The sequence below is a fragment of the Eulemur rufifrons genome, chromosome 4, assembly GCF_041146395.1.
Source record: "Eulemur rufifrons isolate Redbay chromosome 4, OSU_ERuf_1, whole genome shotgun sequence".
In the NCBI taxonomy this organism is placed as follows: Eukaryota; Metazoa; Chordata; class Mammalia; order Primates; family Lemuridae; genus Eulemur; species Eulemur rufifrons.
This window is the reverse complement of record NC_090986.1, coordinates 60703404-60723293: the sequence shown is the minus strand read 5'-3', so window position 1 is coordinate 60723293 and position 19890 is coordinate 60703404. Positions and strand designations below refer to the sequence as shown.

General features: G+C 38.4%; 1 protein-coding gene across 2 annotated transcripts in view; it reads left to right on the top strand.

Annotated features, from left to right (window-relative positions):
- EPSTI1 (epithelial stromal interaction 1) overlaps positions 1 to 19177 on the top strand; it is an 85443-nt gene extending 66266 nt beyond the window's left edge. Inside the window, exons 10-12 of one of the 2 annotated variants that reach the window (XM_069467215.1) lie at positions 6575 to 6648; positions 11893 to 12032; positions 18830 to 19177. In XM_069467215.1, coding sequence (XP_069323316.1) covers positions 6575 to 6648; positions 11893 to 12032; positions 18830 to 18957 — 342 coding nt within the window. In that variant the 3' untranslated portion in view covers positions 18958 to 19177. Of the gene's footprint in view, positions 1 to 6574; positions 6649 to 11892; positions 12033 to 18819 lie in introns of both variants that reach the window. The other variant, XM_069467216.1, reaches the window with a different exon arrangement.
- The last annotated feature ends 713 nt before the right edge of the window (positions 19178 to 19890 follow it).

The following is a 19890-nucleotide window of genomic DNA, read 5'->3' as shown; positions in this document are numbered from 1 at the left end:
AGCCAAGGCCACCTTTGTCCTTCCCTGAAATCTCTTCTCTATTAAACATTCTAAGGAAGGGGTCTTTAACTTCCATGGCCTCAGCTCCCCTGCTTCCACTATCCTTTTCCTCTTGTTGAGCTGAGACAACAAGCTCTCCTGGGAGAAGTCTGTCCTGCCAGGCAATGGCACTCGAATGTTTACATAAAGCAGTCAAGCTGAACCATGTCAGAACACGCCCCACTGGGATTCAGACATGATTTTTAAATGACCCCATCTTCATCTTCAATTACTCTGCTGAAGTGTTGCTTTGGAGCATGTCTTTCACGCTGACCTCATCAGGTTGCTCAAGTCTCCGGCCTTGCACACACCTGCCTGTCGTATAGTTGACTCTTCAGTAGAACAGGGCACCACCAGTAACTTGGAGCCCACAGAGCTGATTTTATAACCTCTAGCTGGAAATGGTGACCCTTTTTTACTTCTTGCTGTTAGCTTGGACTCCAAGCAGGGCTCCTTGGTGCCATCCTGCAGCTCCCGGCTGAGTGGTCCTCCCCTGGGGAGCACAGCACTGTCAGGGCGGGTATAGGCAGTTGCGCCTTTTGCAGTGTTGTCCTCATTTACCCTACACCACTTGGCCAATGTTTATAGGAAGTTCTGCTTTTGGCATTACCAAAATGGCATTTTGTTTATCATGTCACTTAAGTACCTTCTTGGTATGTAGCTCTGCCTGAATGTAGGGATTTGTGTAGCACAGCGGTAAGACATGCTCTCCTCAGAGAGCTTTTGTGGAGACACTTAAAATGTTGACCACCCTTCTCTCTCGTTTGCGTTCTCTTCCTCCATATTCCCATGTCATCTTGCTTGAACTTTGTGTTTAGCAATGCATTTCTTTTTGCTTTGTATATTATTTCTGGGTTATTTCTGGGTCTGTGTCTCTTATTATACTGTGATTTCTGGGTCTGTGTCTCTTATTATACTATGATTTCCTTCAGGATGGAGCTGTGCCTTGTATCTGTACCTTCAGCATGAGTCCAGGTGTCTGGAAAATGGTTGGTACATAACAAATGTGTACTGAGTGAGACAGGACTTGACAGTGTCACGGATGTTGCACGTCAGCTCCCTCCTGCTTAGAGCATTTTGATTCTCTTAATGTCCCAAGTGCGGTCCTTGAAACAAGCTACTTATTTTGTATTTGTCCAACTAGATATTGTACTTCTGTGTGAGAACCCAGTAAATGAACCAAGAATATGCTTATAAGATATGCAGACTCGTCCTCGGCTGTCAGTTCAGCAGAACAAATTAATTAGTTGAAATGATCTTTCTTGGTACCAAAGAAAAACCAGCCTCTCCCTAGTAAATACACTTTGCTGGTTATTGGATAATAATCCTGACTCTGGTGATGCCAGCACCTCCCCTTCAGCCATCTGGAGCGATGTCCGTGCATGGTGATGCCTCATCAGCTCCCGTCCCGTGTCCCTCCTGGTCTTTATCTCCTCTCCCCTGTCCTTGCCTCTATAATAGGAGGACGTATGTTGTTCTCTTCCCTTTTCCTCCTCCCTACAGTCCTTAGTTTCATAATGTAGTGTTTTGCTCTTTTACATCTCTTAAGTATTAAAAAATTATATATTGGATTTTTAAATAAAGGAAAGAGTGAGGAAACAAATGGCTTCCCATATAGATAATAAATCCCTGTTGGTGGTATGAGGAAGTAATATATACACATGGTTCAAAGGTTAAAAAATAAAAACTGTATATGATGTTAAAACTCCTTTTCCTTGCCCATCCACCCTCCAAGTGCCTCTACCCAGTGTTAATTACAGTTAACATTTGCTTGTGTATTTTTTCATAAAAAATTTTTTTGTTTTTATTTTGAGACAGGGTCTCATTCTGTTGTCCAGGCTAGGGTGCAGTGGCATCACCATAATTCACTACAGCCTCTAACTCCTGGCTGAAGCGATCCTCTAGCCTCAGCCTCCCAAGTAGCTGGGACTATAGGTGAGCACCACCACACCTGGCTAATTTTTCTAATTTTTTTTTTTTTTTTTTATAGAAGTAGGGTCTCACTATGTTTCCCAGGCTGGTATTGAACTCCTGGCCTCAAGTGATCCTCCTGCCTTGGCCTCCCAAAGTGCTGGAATTCAGGCGTAAGCCACCATGGCCAGCCAAAAAGATGTTTTAAATAAGATATATACCAGCCTATAAAAGTTGAAATGGATTACATATATATATATATATATATATTTATGTTCTATTTCTATAGAAAGCTCCCAAGAAAACTGCTCTGAACCTATCTTTTATCACTTAATATATGTTAGAGATCTCTCCATAGGCTTCCTCCTGCAACCATCTTGCAAAAAAATCTACCTTATTCTTTGTAACTGTTTCATTGTGCCAGTTCTTTATTGGTGGACATTGATATTTTCTCCTGAACTTTTATAGTTTCAATAATACAACTGTGAATATCCATATACATATCTTTGATCACTTTTGCAAAGGATGTATACATTTTACATCTTGACAGTTATTGCTAAATTGTCCTCCAAAATCAAAATTAGTTTGCAGTAATTTAGACACTGAACCAGAGTATGTGAAGGTATCTGATTCTGTCAAACTTTTCTGATCTGTGCCAGTATGATAAAAAAAAAAAAAGGTTTTATCTCACTGTTTTGATTCATACTTCTTTGCCTATGGGTGAAGAATACCATTTTGAATTTGCAGGCAATCTGTAGTTTATCTGCTAACTGCCTGTTCTATTCTTCGGCTCTTTTTCTGTTTGATTGTTGCCTTTTCCTTGTTGGTTTATAAGAGGTCTTTAGCTGTTTTCCCCAGATCATCCCTGAACCTTAACCTAAAATAGTCACTGAGGCAATGAATCTCATACCAGTGTGTGTTTTAATCCTCTGCAAAGGATTAAGATTGAATTTTTTCTCACTTGTTTATGGGTTTCCTTTCTCTAGAAACATAAACTCTAAAGGAGCAAGGATCTCAACTGTCTTGTACACCATTGTGGGCTCTTTCACGTAGATCCAAGCCTGGCTCATATTAGGCACTCAGATATTTGTTGAATGAATGAAAGAAAATTGAAGTCAGGTGTGGTGGCTCACACCTGTAGTTCTAGCACTTTGGGAGGCCGAGGCAGGAGGATAGCTTCAGGCCAGGAATTTGAGACCAGCCTGAGCAATATAGCGAGCCCCTGTCTCTACAAAAAAATTAGCCAGGTGTGGTGGCCCGCACCTTTAGTCCTAGCTACTTGGGAAGCTGAGGTAGGAGGATTGCTTGAGCCTGGGAGTTTGAGGTTGCAGTGACCTATGATGGCGCCATTGCACTCTAGCCCAGGCAACAGAATAAGACCCTGTCTCAAACAAAAAAGAAAAAAATAGCTTATGTGTGTCATAAATACTTATTAACAGTCTGTTTTTTGATTTTTTTATGGTATTTTTTTTCCAAATGGAAGCTTTGAATTTTTAATTCTGCCAAGTTTATCAGTCTTCTTCCCTTTTATGATTTTTGGACTTCCTTCAGTATAAGTTTATAAGTAAATTTACCTATGCTTCCTTTAAAACCTTCTAGTTTCATCTTTTAGGTTCAAATCTTAGACTTCTATAAAATTTATTTTTGTTAAAAGAGTGAAGGATCTAGTTTTGATTTTTCTCACAGTAGTTGACTAGTCTATCATCATTCGTTGAACTATTATCTCTCTCCTGCATTGGTTTAGCACAACAACTTTATGATAAGCTACATTTCCATGTGTATCAGGTCTCTTCCTAGACTCAAATTGTTTTAATTACTATAGTTTTATGGTATGTCTTAATATTTGGTGGAGCTGGTTCTTTCTCATTTGGGGGGGGGTGGTGTGTGTCAGGATTTGCTTATTTCTTTTTTCCAGATAAGTTTCAGGATCATATTACCAAGTCTGAAAAAAATTATCTTAAAAATTATTTTAAAGTAAAATGTAATAACATGCATATAAATACATAATATGGGTTTTATAGTTTTTTTTCTTTTGGTCTTTGTGTCATACTCCAGAACTAAGGAGAGTTTAGTTTGTTCAGAGTTCATTGTATGAAAGTCAGAATGGGCTGGGTACCAGAAGTTGCTCCTTGGAGAAATGAGTTCATGGATGTAAAAAGAATTAGCATCCTTTGACAAGAAGGATTTAGATTTGAGCTTAGGTTAGGGATGCTCTGCTAAAACTTTTGAGTGTGACTGGGTTCTATCATTCTGGAAGTAGCTTTTCATACTTGAGTATGATGAAGTCCTCCTGAATCCTAACTGTTATTTTGAATGCATCCTGCAAAGATGATTAGATACAAGAACACCTAAGCCCCAGTCTTTATTTTGCTACTAATGGGCTGTTTATCTCTTGATAAGTTACTTAAACTATGTCTCCGATTCTCTGTTTCCTCATCTGTTAAGACAAGGATAATATATAGCTCATTCATTCATCAAACAATACTTTGTTTTCCTGCTTGCCTTTGGAATTGTTGTGAAGAACAGGTAACACAATTCTTGTAAAATTTCTGTTTGAAAATGTTAAGGTCTTCTGGTTAAACATTGCACTTTAAAAACATTTCATTTGCTTTTGCCCAGTTCCTCTCTCCCCATATCCCACTAAAAGGACAATAGAGGATTTTTGTTGTTGTTGTTAAAGGCATAAGCCAACAAGTACAAAAGAACAGGCCAGGAGGCTGCAGAAAAGAAAAGACGTTAGCAAAAATTTTGAAGCTGGGAAGTAGGTAGTCAGTGGTAACTGACTTAGTGGAACAGAAAAAGCCAGAACTCATTTTCAAAAAACAGTAAGACACAAGTTGGTTAAAGTTCAGGAATTGGAGGCACCTGGCACCTCTAAAGGCTAGGGCTGAAAACAGGAGGATGAATTAGAAGCCTAAATGAGCTATGAAATTTCTAGATCCCTCCCCCAGCACACTGAATGTTTTAGAAAAAGAAAAGTTGTAAGAATGAGGATGGGAGTGTACTACGAAAGGAGGTTGAGATTGGGGTGGAGGTAGTAATAGAAACACAAATCTTTTTCTGTTGCATGAAGTCAAAAGATGATATGATTTTTTAAAAACTAAGAAATTGGAAAATATTCATGCTATTAAGAAGGAGATAATTAACAAGTGAAACCACACATGGAATTGAAAGTAACTGTTGAGGTGAGGAAGAGGATAGGAGCTTCTTTTATTTTGGTATAAGCCTTGGTAATACTAATAAGTAGTACTGATACTTGGTAGACTATTAAAATCACACGCATATATTACAGTGATAAAAATTAAAATGACGTAATTGGGGTTACATAATGTGCTTTAGAGATTGATGAGCAATATATTTGGAATATCACAGTACAAGAAACAAGTTTTTATTTTGGGGACTGTGGAATATTGGATGGCCTTTAAATAAAGTTAAAAACATAAAATGTCAACCTGAACTTTGAGTTCATTTTATACTTTTCATCAAAAAAGTTTGGGAGTTAAAATAAAAACCACCACCATTCATTGGTACGTGTTGATCAAGACGTGACAGTATTTTCTCTACCAGAAAATTTAACTCAGGCACTGATACGTGATTTGGGCCTATTTTTTTTTTGTTTGTTTTGTTTTTGTTTTTGAAATGGGATTAAAGTTCAGTCTGCTTCAAGGTGTAGGTGTTAATGGTTGGATATTAGAGAAATCCTGGGACCTGGTTCTTTGGTGTAACTAAGCATAGTACTAAGTCTAGAAGTTACATTATCTCTTCCCACAAGATAATCAGAATGTTGGAAGCTAAAAATTTAGTTATAGTAATGTGATCAGTTTGAAGCAAAATATCTCTTCTGGTGAGCCCAGAGTTCTACTAGTATAGAAGTAACTAATCAATAATAGGTGAGTGCTTATTCTCCAGAATGGAGAATATTTTACTAACAAAATTGCACTACACAATTGATTCCAACATTTATTTGTAAGTTGCTATGAATTTATTAGGGAAGAAATACTAGAAAAATATCAAGAAATAGTAATGTGTGATATTCCCAAAGGAAATAATTTGATTTTTCTTTGTAAGACAGAGATGAATTTGACTCACACTCTATTTTCCTGTGTATGTTGTACCTGTTGGTCTACTATCTTGACCACACACATTGGCTTTCTAATCTAACAACTTTATGTTCACACAGTTACTCTGTTTGACTAAGCCACAATTATTTTTGCTACCTACTTATATAAGAAAATAATTTCAGTTCCAAGTTCCAAAAGTTTTAAAACTGAAATATTGCACCAGCTAAGGTTAAATATGTAATTGATTTGGATGTCTTCTTTACCAGCAATCCCCAAACTTTTGGGTACGAGGGACTGTTTTCATGGAAGACAATTTTTGCATGAACTGGGGTTGGGGGAAGGTGGAGCTCAGGCGGTGATGCCAGCGATGGGGAGCAGCTGTAAATGGAGGTGAATCTCTGCCTACTTGCCTGCCACTCACCTCCTGCTGTGCAGCCTGGTTCCTAGCAGTTCCTAACAGGCCACGGACCAGTACCGGTACGTGGGGTGCTGGTACATGGGGACTGACGTTCTATGCAACTGTGTTAATTGAAACCATATTTTAAAACTTTTATTGTTCCTAGAGTGAATTACTGGAACTTAAGCGGCAGCAGCAAGAGGAAGAGCGTGCCAAAATCCACCAAACTGAACACAGGAGGTATAACTGGCTCATAAAATAACCATTCTTGGTTAAATCAATTACCTATTAATATAAAGCTTTTTGCAGTGTTTTAGGATAGCACTAGAGTAATAATATGGTTTTGGAATCTATATTACCTCTAAATCTTTGTTATTGGGGTAATGTATGTATGAGGTATGCCAACATGTATTTGTGTACACACAAATAGGTACATGCACACACAATATCCAATTTTCCTGGATAAGTGGCATTATAAACTCACATTAAAAAAACTGAATCATGCTCTCAAGCTATGGGCTTATTTAGGTTATATTTAATTTGCCTTCCATGGGACAAAGCCTCACAATTTGAGATGATGCTTTACCATTTACAAATCACTCTAGGATAATTAGTATAGATGGTCAGTTTACCTATATGTGAGTACAAAAGCTCAGACAAAACTCATTAAAGTTATTTTATATTGACTAATATGTTAGAGAAAAAAATATTAAAATAGAACCATTAGGTAATTTTTTAAATAGTGTAAATACTATCCATCTGAACCCTAATATCGGACTTAAGAGCACACAGTAAACTATCATGCTGATGCTGGGACAGCGCTAATAACCACCATCTGTTCCGTCATTATTATGCTAGGATTTACCTGCAGGGACACTTGGGTTACTTGAGTTCATTGAGGGTGTGCATTAGTATCTTAGAGAAGAATTTAAGGGTTTTCATGATTTAAAGGAACGAAGTCTTTTGAAAGTGAAAGGCTTCTCTTATGTATTTAACCTTCCTACTATCACTAATGTGCATTTTTAAGTTGTGGTGGTTTCATTTTGTAAATTAGAGACTTTAAAAAGTGTTCACTGGAAGCTCACAGTTCTGATGGTGCCACTAACTGTGGGTGGGTGCTCTTTTCTTCTGACTGGACCGTGTTGCCCCCACAGTCCAGTCAAAATCATTTCAAAGTGTCAAATGTGAATTTCTTTGTTTGCCTCTCATTTAAAGAAACAGCAAAACTCTCTTATTATAAGGCTATTTTGTTGAGTAACATGGGGGACGGATGCCACCTATTTATTATAGAGCAGGTCATAAATTAATTTAGTCTTTTTAATTGTTTCTTGTTATTTTTCTCTTTAAAAGGCTTTCCTTTAAAAAAAACTTGGTTAAATATATACAACGATTATGTACCCATAATAATTAAAAATAAAAAATTTAAAATGAAAAAAACTCTATTTATTTAACACTGGTTGTTAGTGGTAGCCAGTTATTTCTTTGGATTTCTGAGGATTGATTGAATTGTAAGGCTGTAAGTGACTGAAAGATAGTGATGTGTCACATCAACAGGCCCCATTGCTAAGAAGTTAATCTTTGATGGGCACCACTGATGAGTTAAGAAAATGGTTTCTATATACCATGGAGTACTACTCAGTGATAAGAAAGAATGAAATCATGGCATTTGCGGCAACATGGATGGAACTGGAGGCCATTATTCTAAGTGAAGTAACTCAGGACAGAAAAATAAATGCTGCATGTTCTCACTTATAAGTGGGAGCTAAACTATTTCAAGAGCACACAGAATGGTATAATAAGGGATATTGGAGACTCAAAAGGAGGGAGCATGGGAGGGGATAAGGGATGAAAAATAACTTATGGGGTACAATGTACACTACTTGGGTGGTGGGAACACCAAAAGCCCAGACCCCACCATTATACAATATATACACGTAATGGAATTCAAATTATACCCCTAAATGTATTTTTTAAAAAAGAAATTAATCTTTGATGAGCACCCAGTAAGTTAATTGATAAGAGGTAGAAAAGCTAATTTTTTTGTTGTAGAAATATTGGCCCTCATTCTTTTAAGTTTATTTCCATACTGCTAACTACCTAAATATTGTTGGGGCTGTTTAGTTTCTATACTTTTTCTCTACTAGTTTTAGTTAAATTTACATACAAATTTAATCCAAGAGGAACTTCTCTGGATGGTAAACTCAGTAGTCAGTTTTGAAATAACTGATCAAATCTTTCAATACACATTTTATGTTCTTAATTTTTTTTTTTTTTTTTGAGACAGAGTCTCGCTCTGTTCCCCAGGCTAGAGTGCCGTGGCATCAGCCTAGCTCACAGCAACCTCAAACTCCTGGGCTTAAGCAATCCTTCTGCCTTAGCCTCCCAAGTAGCTGGGATTACAGGCATGCGCCACCATGCCCGGCTAATTTTTTTTTCTATATATAATTTTAGCTGTTCAGATAATTTCTTTCTATTTTTAGTAGAGACTGGGTCTCGCTCTTGCTCAGGCTGGTCTTAATTTTTGAAAACCACTTACAACTATATTGTCCTTAAAATTTACAATGTGCTTTCCCATGTTATCATATGAGAATACTCATTCAGTAACCTCTTAATGAATTAAATGTCCATTTCCATTTTTACTCAAGGCAACAATACAAGCTATATATATAGTATGTGTATGGAAAACCTAAGTTAGGTTTTCTCCAGGGGCATGATTTTATTAGAGTCCAAAGGGCAATGTGCTTTCTGCTATTTAAAAGTTCACATAGCAGAAAACTCAGTCCCCAAGTATTATAACAGAAAGCTTGTGGGATTCCTCACAAGCTTTTTAATGGACCCCATAATGAGCTTGAGTGCACCTGAACCTGACCCACTGTAACTATTTGAGCAAGAGAAGACAAGTAGAAACTCCAGAGAAAAGACAGAGCATGGAGGTCAAGGACTCGAAAGGATCTGGGCCATGAGGTGAAAATTGGAATGAACTGAATTGATTTATTCAGACATGAACCATTGCTAAATAATAGTGTTTATCCAAATCAACCCTCAGTGGAAAAGCTAAAGTGCAAGTTTGACAGCAATAAAATGTATGTACTTTCTAAAACCAGCACACAAAAATATAAACTGGCACTTTTCCCTCCGATTGGAATTTGTGATAGGCATTGAAAGAAGCAATCTTTTTCCCACCCGTTATCTCTGGTTGATCCATACTGCAGGGGACAGAGGTCAGTTGAGGACACTCCTAAAATTCTAAGGAGAGCTCAACCACTCTGATATCCTCTTAGTAACTGATGCTCGGAGGTGAGTCGCGTTACCTTTTGTCTTCATGACAAGCCATGGGTCTTGGAAGTGTTTGAATGAATCAATTAGCAATGGGCTGTCTTGCATGCAGCACTCACCACCGATGGAGTGTTCGGGTTTTCACGGTGCAGCTGCTGTCACAGCAGGCGGGGTGGGTACCACGCTCCAGGAAGATTCATTCATTCAGTAATTACATTATCAAGGCCTACTCTGTCAAGGTTTTGTTCTAGGCACTGGGAATAGGGATAAACAAGGCACAAGAGGTCCCCGACCATGCATATGGAAATTACAGTCTAGAGGAGAGAAATAAAAGTCAACAATTAAAGAGCGAGATTATTTCAGATGGTTATATGTACTGTGAAGACCCTACCACAAGGTGAAGTTAGGGGAGCAATTGGAGAAGACAGATGACTAAGGAAGATTTCACTGAAGCAGTGACATCAGAGAACCAAGGAAGAGCCAGCCACACAGAGACTGGGGGCAGATGCATGTGCTTAGATGCTCCCTGTTGTCAGGGACAGGAATAAGTGCAAAGGCTCTAAAGTGGGAATGAGCTCAGACGCGAGTCCCAACTGACTGGATTATATTAACAGTAGGTGCAGAAAAGAATACTATGCAATGAGGTAGGAAAGGCAGACAGAACAAGACAGTACACGATTTTGTAAGCCAGTGATTTTATTCTGAGACCAACAGGAAGTCATGGGAGGGTTTTAAGCAAAAGAAGGTATGATCTGTCATAATTTAGTAAGGTGTTTTGTGGAGAATGGATTACAGAAGATGGGAGTGAAAGGTGATGGCGTCCATGGAAAGAAAGGCATGAATTCAGGGTGTGTTTAGTAGGTAGAGCAAACATGGCTTCTAGAGGTTTGCATGTGGGGTGGGCTGGGGTGGAGGAGGCTGCCATCCTTGTTACTGATGGAAAGACAAATGAGAACAGCTCCAGGTGTGCAGAATACCTTTGGAAACTCCAGAGAGAAAAGACAGAGGGAGATCAGGGTCAGTTCCCTCTTCCTTAATGGCCAGGTCTCCAGCTCAGTAAGACACCATTCCATCTGCATTCTGAGAGATTTACAAAAGGTGACAGACATCCAGCTTGGCAGTGAACCAGGCTGAGCAGAATATGGCACTTGGGTAGATTTTATGGTAAGAGGGAAGAATTTTTTGTAGTAGCTGAGGCATAATCACTACTTGATGGGACCTGAAGTTATTGAGAAACAGCAACTGAGTCAACGCGTGGTTAGCATCTTAGCTAGCACTGAGCAAGTACAGACAGACAGAACAACCTCCAGCCTTTGACTTTGCCACCCAGACCTTATTTTCCTCAGAGTTCCCATATCTCCTGCAGCCATTGACTTGTAGCCACTCACCATGACTGTCCTCTGCCAATCTTCATGGATGACAAGGAGGCTAATATGACTGGTTGCCACCTTCCCTTCTTTCCACAAATGTATATTGAGTGCCTGCTAGGCACCGAGCACTGTGTTTCTGCCTCCAAGAAGCGTATAGTCTTATTTCCTCAGTTTCTAAATAACGCATTGATATCACAGAGCACCTATTAATGCTGTTTCTCCAGCTTCCAAGTCCCTGACTCTACTTGGCTGTATGTGGGCAACTCAGAGCCTGATCTTGCTATTGTAATATTTACACAGAAAAGTCCATAAAACAACTAATTAGCATGACTAATTATAAAGTTAACAACCACTTCTACTTTTCACTTCCGGGGTTTACTTTAGCAAGACTAGCAGTGGGGTCCAGGGCATGTGGAAAGGACATCTCTCTTGTCCGATACTGCCACGGAGCTGTTTTTGGTGGTTCTTCATGTTTTGGTTCTTGCTGAAGCTTCCTTCTTTCCTCGGCCTCTGAGGCTCATAGCTGGCATGGCCTTGAGGGGTACAGTCGCTCGGGTGACCAAGGGTCTTGCAGAACTGGTATGAGATGTGCATGTGAAACTCTGAAGTTAAGAATTTGTGCCCTCTTTGACCTGAGCCGAGACTGGCACCAGCTCCAGTGAAGAGCTGTTAACAGCGTGTCATATGGTTAATGCGAAAAGAAGTTTCTGTAGATTTCTTCTAAGCTGAAGGGCGGACGCAATCCCCACAGCCAGTTCAGGCAGCACATTAGGTTCTCAAAAATCTCTTAGCCCTGCAGCAAGCTTTCCACTTACACACATTTTTCGTTGTTTCAAAGGGTAAATAATGCTTTTCTGGACCGACTCCAAGGCAAAAGTCAGCCAGGTGGCCTCGAGCAGTCCAGAGGCTATTGGAATATGAATAGCGGCAACAGCTGGGTGAGTTTTTTCTTTTCTCTTAAAAAAATCATCTTTCAAAGTTGAAGAATAAAAACAATGAGAATTTTAAATACATGTCGCAGCCTTCTCCCCAGATATTTTTTTTTTTTGGTGTGCTGTTCAGCTGTGTGATGGGCAGTCAGCCAGCGTGATTACTGTACATTCCACTATAGCTTCTGAGAGGCAGAAAGTCCTGATTTCAGCTCTGGCTAATCACAATAAAAAATGACACCTGCCCTTTGTTCTCGCCGTGATTGCTGGACTGTAAGATTTTCTATCACTCCTTGCCCAGACCTACAACAAAAACAAATGAACATTTTTTTTTTTTCGCCCAGGAAGATCTTAAGTGAAGTATGGTTACAAAAATAATAAGCATTCTCTAGTAATATATTCTTTCAGTGAAACTAGCACATCAAAGAAACTAGTAGTTAATTTTTCACTACAAAATGATTTTTAAGAAGCCCTACAGCAAAAGGCACTTTTTAAAAATGAAATGTCCTTCCACAGTTCTGTGAGGAAAACCTCGCAACTGGTGTTATGTGTTTCATATATTTTGTGTGCACAATACATTATTAAACCAGCACCAAAGCTTTGGAATGTATATGATGATGAGGTTTGCAGTGTGTACAGAATCAGAACTAAGTACAGTCGGTTTTACTGGAGCTCAAGTGCATCTGTACCTTCTCTCTCTCTCTATATATATATATAATATATACACACACACATCTCAGATAGAAATCTTTAAACTGGTAAAAATACAAAATAGTCAAGTGTGGGGCCAGGCACGGTGGCTGACACCTGTAATCCCAGCACTTTGGAAGGTCAAGATAAGAGGACTGTTTGAGGCCAGGAGTTCAAGACCAACCTGGGCAATACAGCAAGACCCTGTTTCTACAAAAAAATTAAAAAACATTAGCTGGACATGGTGGTATGTGCCTGTAGTCCCACCTATTTAGGAGGCTGAGGCCGGAGAATTGCTTGAGCCCAGGAGTTCAAGGCTGCAGTGAGCTCTCATTGCACCACAGCTTTCCAGACTGGGTGATAGAGTGAGACCCTGTCTCTAAAAAAAAAATGAAAAAATAAAATAAATAGTCAATGCTTGCTGACCTCAAAACTCTAGAGAAGATCTCCCTTTAATAAATATTTGAGGGACAAAAGATCATTTTTGAGAAGCTAATCTGTTAGAAATCTGATATACAGGTTTCCTTGAAAGACATCTGGTAGTTAAAATTGGTGAATAGATTTTATAAATGTATACGTATTTAAGATAACTGAACATAAGCAAATTTGCAGAGAAGGCTTCCTGGATGTGTCTATTTATCCACAATGTATGCTCTTTTGTTTCCCTATGACATTCAGAATACGAACAACATGGAAGAGAGAGAGAAAAAATAATTGAAACACAGTATCTTTGCATTGTGTGCTACGATATGCACATTATTGACTTATTCCTATGAATATGTGAGTAGAAGTCATGTGGAAAATGGAGTATTGTGAGCTGAAGATGTTATCCAAGTTCTTATAACTTAGTTGTGAAACATGATTGGAATTTAGATTTTGGCCAGGACTTCGGAAGCTCACTATACATTTGTCATTTCTCCTCTACATAACAGCTCCTACAATTTAGAAAGTACCTATAAAAATGCCTGGGATGAGGGGAAGATGAGGGAAGAGGGTAAATGGATACTGCACAGGCTTCTGCTAAGGAAACAAGGAGCTGGCAGGCTGGCTCACCTGTGACTATTGGTAGGCCTTAGTGAGCCACAAACTCTGCTTAGACCCACAGATAAAAGAGGACCATGGTTTTCTCCTGGGGGAAATAGCGAAGGTGATTGGCTGAAGCTTCCTCCGTAGGGTAGGCACACCCAAGTCCAAAGTGGTTATCGGCGCTTCCCTTACGGGAAAGAAGCAGTGACAGAAAGGTGAGAACTTCTCAGGCTCTCACCTCCACCTCTGTTGACCTCCAGACATCTGCTCTTCTACGCTTGCTTTTCCTTATGATTCTATCTCTTCCACCTCCCAAGGGACTTTGTTCTGATAATATTCTCCCTTCTCTTCGATATTGCTGAATGTTCCATCTCAACTAGAATGTAAATATATCAGCATACTGTATAAATAAATATAAATTCCACTGATACCACCTTCCCCTCTTGTTTCTGCCCTGTTTCTTTGTTCCCCTTCACAGCAAAACTTCAAGAGGTGTCTGTCCTTGCTATCTCTAATTTCTTTATTCTGTTTTTTTCTTAAATCTGCTCTAATAAGATTTTAGGCTCTATCAGTCCAAAAAAAAAAAAAAATGCTCTTTTCATGGTCACTGACAATGTCCACATTGCAAAATTCAGTGATTATTTCTCAGTCTTTATCTTTTGACTTATCAGCATCGTTTGTCATAGTGAATCGCTCCTCTTCTTTTAAACTGTTTTCTTACTTGGCTTCTGGAACACTGTACTCTCCTGGATTTCAATGTGCCCTAGTGGCCACTCCTTTTCATTCTCCTCTGTTGAATTCCTGCACTGCCTGTCCTCTTAACACCGGAGTGCCTCGGGATCCACCTTGGACAACTTCCTGAACTTTATGTTCACTTAATACCTTGGCGGCGTCATTCATTCTTGTGAAATTAAATATCATCTATATGCTTAACACTCTCGAGTTTCTATTTCCAGCCTAGACTTCTTCCTGCAAACACCAGACTTGCATATCCAGTTGTCTACTCAACATCTCTACTTGGATGTGTGATAGACATTTCAGTAACCTTTGATTGCCTTCACTCCAATGCTCTAGCTGCACTTTTTCCTGTTTCTATAATGGTGTGACCCCCTACAGCTGATCCATCATCAAACCCTCTGGACTCTTCATTCCAAATTTATCCAACCCAGCAGCTTCTCACCACCTCCGCCACCATTGTCCTGCTTCCAGCCTTGATCAGTGCTCATCCAGATGCCTGCAGTAGCCTCCTGGATGGCTTTCTTCCACACTTACTCCCCTGGAGTCTATTCTCAATATGAGAGTGACAGAAGTCAGATCCTTTCTCTCTTTAAAACCCTCCAATGTAAAATAAATAAATAAATAAATAAACAAAAAACCCTCCAGTGGCTCTCATCACTCCCCCAGTCACTTGGAGTAAAAGCCAAAGTCCCTCCAGCAGCTTTCCAGGTGCTGCGTGACCCAGGCCTTTTTGGAGCCCTCTGGCTCCTACCGCTGCCCTCCTTTCTCAGGCCTCTCCAGCTATACCAGCTTTCTTCTTGTTCTTTGGAAACCAGTCATGATTACTGTCACCTTAAGGCCTGTGCACTAGCATCTCTCTGTCTGCTCTTCTCCAAAATATCCATCTTGCGTGTTCTCCTTCACCTAGTTTATAGGATTCCACTGCCTTAGTGAGGCTGCCTTGGGCATCCTAGTTAAGGCTGCTGCTTGGGCCCTCACCCAGGCTCTTGCAATTGCCTTTCTGGGCTCTACTTCCTTTTTCCATAGCAGTCTTCAACTTCTAACATAATTTATTTGTATATTTTGATGGCTTTTTACTCTCTGTCTCTCCCTGTGGTAATATATATTCCATATTCCACAAGAGCAGGGCCCTTTGATTATTTTGTTCACTGATATATCACAAGTGTAAAACAATGACTGGAACTTACTGCACATGTAGGAAACAAGTGAGGTCGAGCACGGTGGCTCATGCCTGTAATCCTAGCACTTTGGGAGGCTGAAGCAGGAGGATTTCTTAAGGCCAGGAATTTGAAACCAGCCTGAGCAAGTCATTTCTATAAAAAATAGAAAAATTAGCCAGATGTTGTGATGTGCACCTATAGTCCCAGCTCCTTGGGAGACTGAGGTGGGAGGATCATTTGAGGCTACAGGGAGCTATGATGACACCACTGTACTCTAGCTGGGGCAATAGAGTGAGAACCTGTCTCCAAAAAAAAAAAAAAGGGAAAACAAATGGTTGTGATTGAACATCACAAACACAACAGAGATTTAGAGCCAAATGATTTGATATACTAAAATGATTAGATGCTGAATTAAAAATCACTATGAAACATTTGGTGAAATAAAAATTACATTTGAAATAGGAAAAATAAGAGACAATTAAAAATAACCAAGAAAAAAATAGAACTTCTACAGGATAACCATTGAAATGAAGAAACTGAATGAATTTATCATAATAAAAGAAATGCAAATGAAAAACTAAACCAAAATACCATTTGTCATCTATTAACTTCACAAAAAACCAAAAGATTGACAATATACTCTGTTTTGCAAGGCTGTAGGAAAATGAGTAGTTTACATATTATTGGTGAAAGTACAAAGTAATACTCATGCTATCAAGATCAGTTTGTTACTGTCTTCTCATAAAATAAAGACCAGGCCTAGACATACTACAGGAAAGTTCTATTAAAGTCTCAAGGAACAGACTATTTCAAATGTCTAGAAAGTTTTTCTGGTTAATTAAAAAGAAGGAAGTATTCTCCAAAATGATTAAGCAGGTAAATGTGACTTTGAATTAAAATTAAACAAAGACTATACAGAAAAAGATATGGACTCACTCTCACTTATGAATATAGATTCAAAAAGTCACAAAATTTTGACAGATTCAATAATGAATTTTTAAAAAGTATAATATATCCTGATCAAATTGGATTCATTCCAGAAATGCAAGGTTGGCTTTTCACAAAACAAAACAAGAAAACTACTGAGATAATTCATCTCATAAATTATGGGAGAAACTCTATGTGATCATTTCAACAGATACAGAAAAAACATTTGACAAATTTCAATACTTACTTGTGGTAGGGACCTCTAGCAAGCTAGAAGTAGAAGAAAAATTCCTTTACCTAACAAAGGGATCAAAACTCTAATAAATATCAAAACATTTTCTTTAAATCAGATATAAGGATTAAAAAGGGGAGAAAAAAGCATTTCTAAATCTCAGATGATACAATTATCTACCTAGAAAAACCAAAAGAACTTATATTCAAATTATTAGAATAAATAAGGGCTTGGCAATGTTGGTGGATATAAAATGTATAAAAACTAACTTCATTCCTACACATTGGGAATAAAGAAAAACCTAATAAAAAGGTTCAACCAAAGCTATACATGATCCTTTAAAAAATAATTATAAAATTTTGTAGAAAGACATTAGGGATGAAATAAATGGAGAGTTTACCCCTAGTTAATGGATGAGGATGAGCTCTCAAATATTTTACAGATTTATATGAATTATCAAAGCAGAAAACCAAGAATAGCCAATTCACTCCTAAAGATAAAGTATATATGGGGACTTAAGGAAGTGTTTAGTATGGTGTACAACTGACACCAGCAGAGCCAACCATTTCTGGAATTCTGATGTGTGACAGAAGAGGCAGAACACATTGCTGGGGGGAATGGACTCTTCAACAAATCCCATGGGGCCCATTGAGTACCCACCTGAAATTAGGTCCATTTCTAACACCATTCATTAAAAAAAAAAAATCAGTCCCAGATGGATTAAAGCTTATAAACAGAAAGGAAGACTTTTTTAAATTTTAGAAGAAATAAAAGAGGCTATTTATAAAAATTGACGGGAAGAATTTTGTAAGCCCCAAAGTACAAACTGAAAAGAAATGATAAATATGTCCACATTACACTTTAAAACATCTGGTTGTCAAAGGGACACCATACAAAAGTCAAAAAAGAAGGCATCAAACTTTTATTTAGAGCATGTTTTGTAAATGACAAGTGGACAGAAGTTAGTATATAGAATAAATTAAGAATGTGTCATTTGTTTAGAAGTTGACAGATGAGGACTGAGCTTCCCCAAACCATGAGAAGGGAGAGCTATGCCCCATCTCACACGGGCTTGGAGGAAATGTTGGAACCAATGAAACGCTGAAGATAAGGAAAGAAAGGCAGAAAACATGATAAAAATGTGATGAAAACCATGGGAAAAACCAGTTCTTTCTTGAAATGTCATATAAACACTTAAGCAGTAGAACCCCAATAAGTATATGTTGGTTTGATTGATCTTTATTTTTTTAACCATTTTTCATTTAAATTAGTCTTCTCATATTGCTTAATATATTTATTCTGCAATAATTTAATGTTGCTTTTATATTTTAAAAATGCATTTTGATTTTCTAAAGTCCTCTATTAGTTTTCATGAAGCATGTAAGGTGGGACACTTAAAAAATCACTTTAAATTATATTTTCTCTGGTACAGTAGGCTAGCCTCTTTGGGATGCTGTGGAAACTCTAAATCTATGTCTTCAAGGGCAGTTAAGCATTTGCCATGACCTATGAGGCAACCTGAGATTTTAATTTCCCAGAGTGTTAGAAAAAACAGCAATAGTCTGTATTCCAAATGCAGCTTGGCCGGGCATTGCAGAGGCTTGATGGAGATTTCTTGACCTTTGCCCATGGGGGTGGGGACTCATTAGTCTGCCTCCCTACCTGAAGGTCCCCTTAGAAGTCACCTTCCTGCTGTATAATACAGTGCAACTCTGCTTGAGACATTTCCATTTAAATTGCTCTCCTCCACGTTGTGTTCATCCTGTCCTTGCTGTAACTATGGAGGTGGGTGACAATAGCCTATCTCGAAGAACACAGCCAATAAGACGTCACTCCACAAACCGTTCCATTATTGACCAAGACCGTTTTGTGAATCAAATGCAATGCGACTTGAAAATTAAGTGGTTTCACTGGTACTTCAAATTGTTAACAACAGCAACAACAAAAAGGTCATTTTAGCTTAATGCAGTTAAGAGTTTTCCTTGAAGGTACTTCATTTAGGGAATATAAAGGCTTTGAGTTTTATTTTGCTGCTTGCAGAAATTTTATTCTTTTTCTTCCAGGGTATATGAGAAATATCTACTTCTACTTGGCCTTCACCAACTGACCTTGAAAAACCTCATGAGATGCTTTTCCTTCAAGCGATTTTGTTCAGCCTCGCTGTTTTTACCTTGACTTCAATTGCCCACCCACTCAACTAAGCAGTCGGGGATGACCGGTTTCTCCCTATCCTTATTTTTGCATGTTTGCTGGAGCTGATTACTGAACTCATATTTAATCTCTACTGCCAGTGAAATGTTACATTATTTTTCTAATTGGTTTTGCCTCTTATTGGAAGTATAATTAGAGCAATGTTAGTAAGATAGAAAATGAGGGAATTACTTGATGCTTTCAGGTTAGCGAAAGCTGTGGGCGCTACAGGCTCTCTAAGCCACTAATTCTTACCTACTTTTCAGATCAGGTTTGGGGAAGCTTTGGGACCTTTTTGGATTTTAATCCCTACTTTCTTAATCCAGGGCATGAATATGAACAAAAGAAAAAAAATCTTATATTCTTTTAAAGAAATGTATGAATAAATTTTGTACTGCTTCTATATAAATGGGTCATTTTTAATTTTTAATAACATGTTCTTGGGTTTTTCTCTCTTGAGGGGGGTCTCATTTTAATATTCCTCTTTCCAGTCTGTATAGATCATAATATAGTAGTATAATCACTACTGGATTTTGCTTTGGTCTTGATTTATTTACTAATATTGTTATCTTGACTTTCAGAGGGGGACAGTTTATTTCCTGAAAGGCCAATGTTTCTTTAAAAATCAACTAGACACAAATGTATACATCATATATGGTTTGTAGGTGTTTTGGAAACTTGTCTTTGCTCTGTGCACTCTTTTTATCCAATTGGGAATTCAGTTGACTTAGTCAACTTCCGTTACCTTGAACCAGTTCATAGAGTACAAGAATTATCGATTTTTCTGTGCTGTGTAATCCAGCCCCCTCTGTTCCCTCACCCTCCCCCTAACACCGCATTATGTAGGGAAAGCATTGCATTCAATCTTAGAATAAAGGTTAGAGGAACAAATCATTTTTGCCACTGAACGACTAATTAATACTTGGCAGCATGAAGGGATCTTC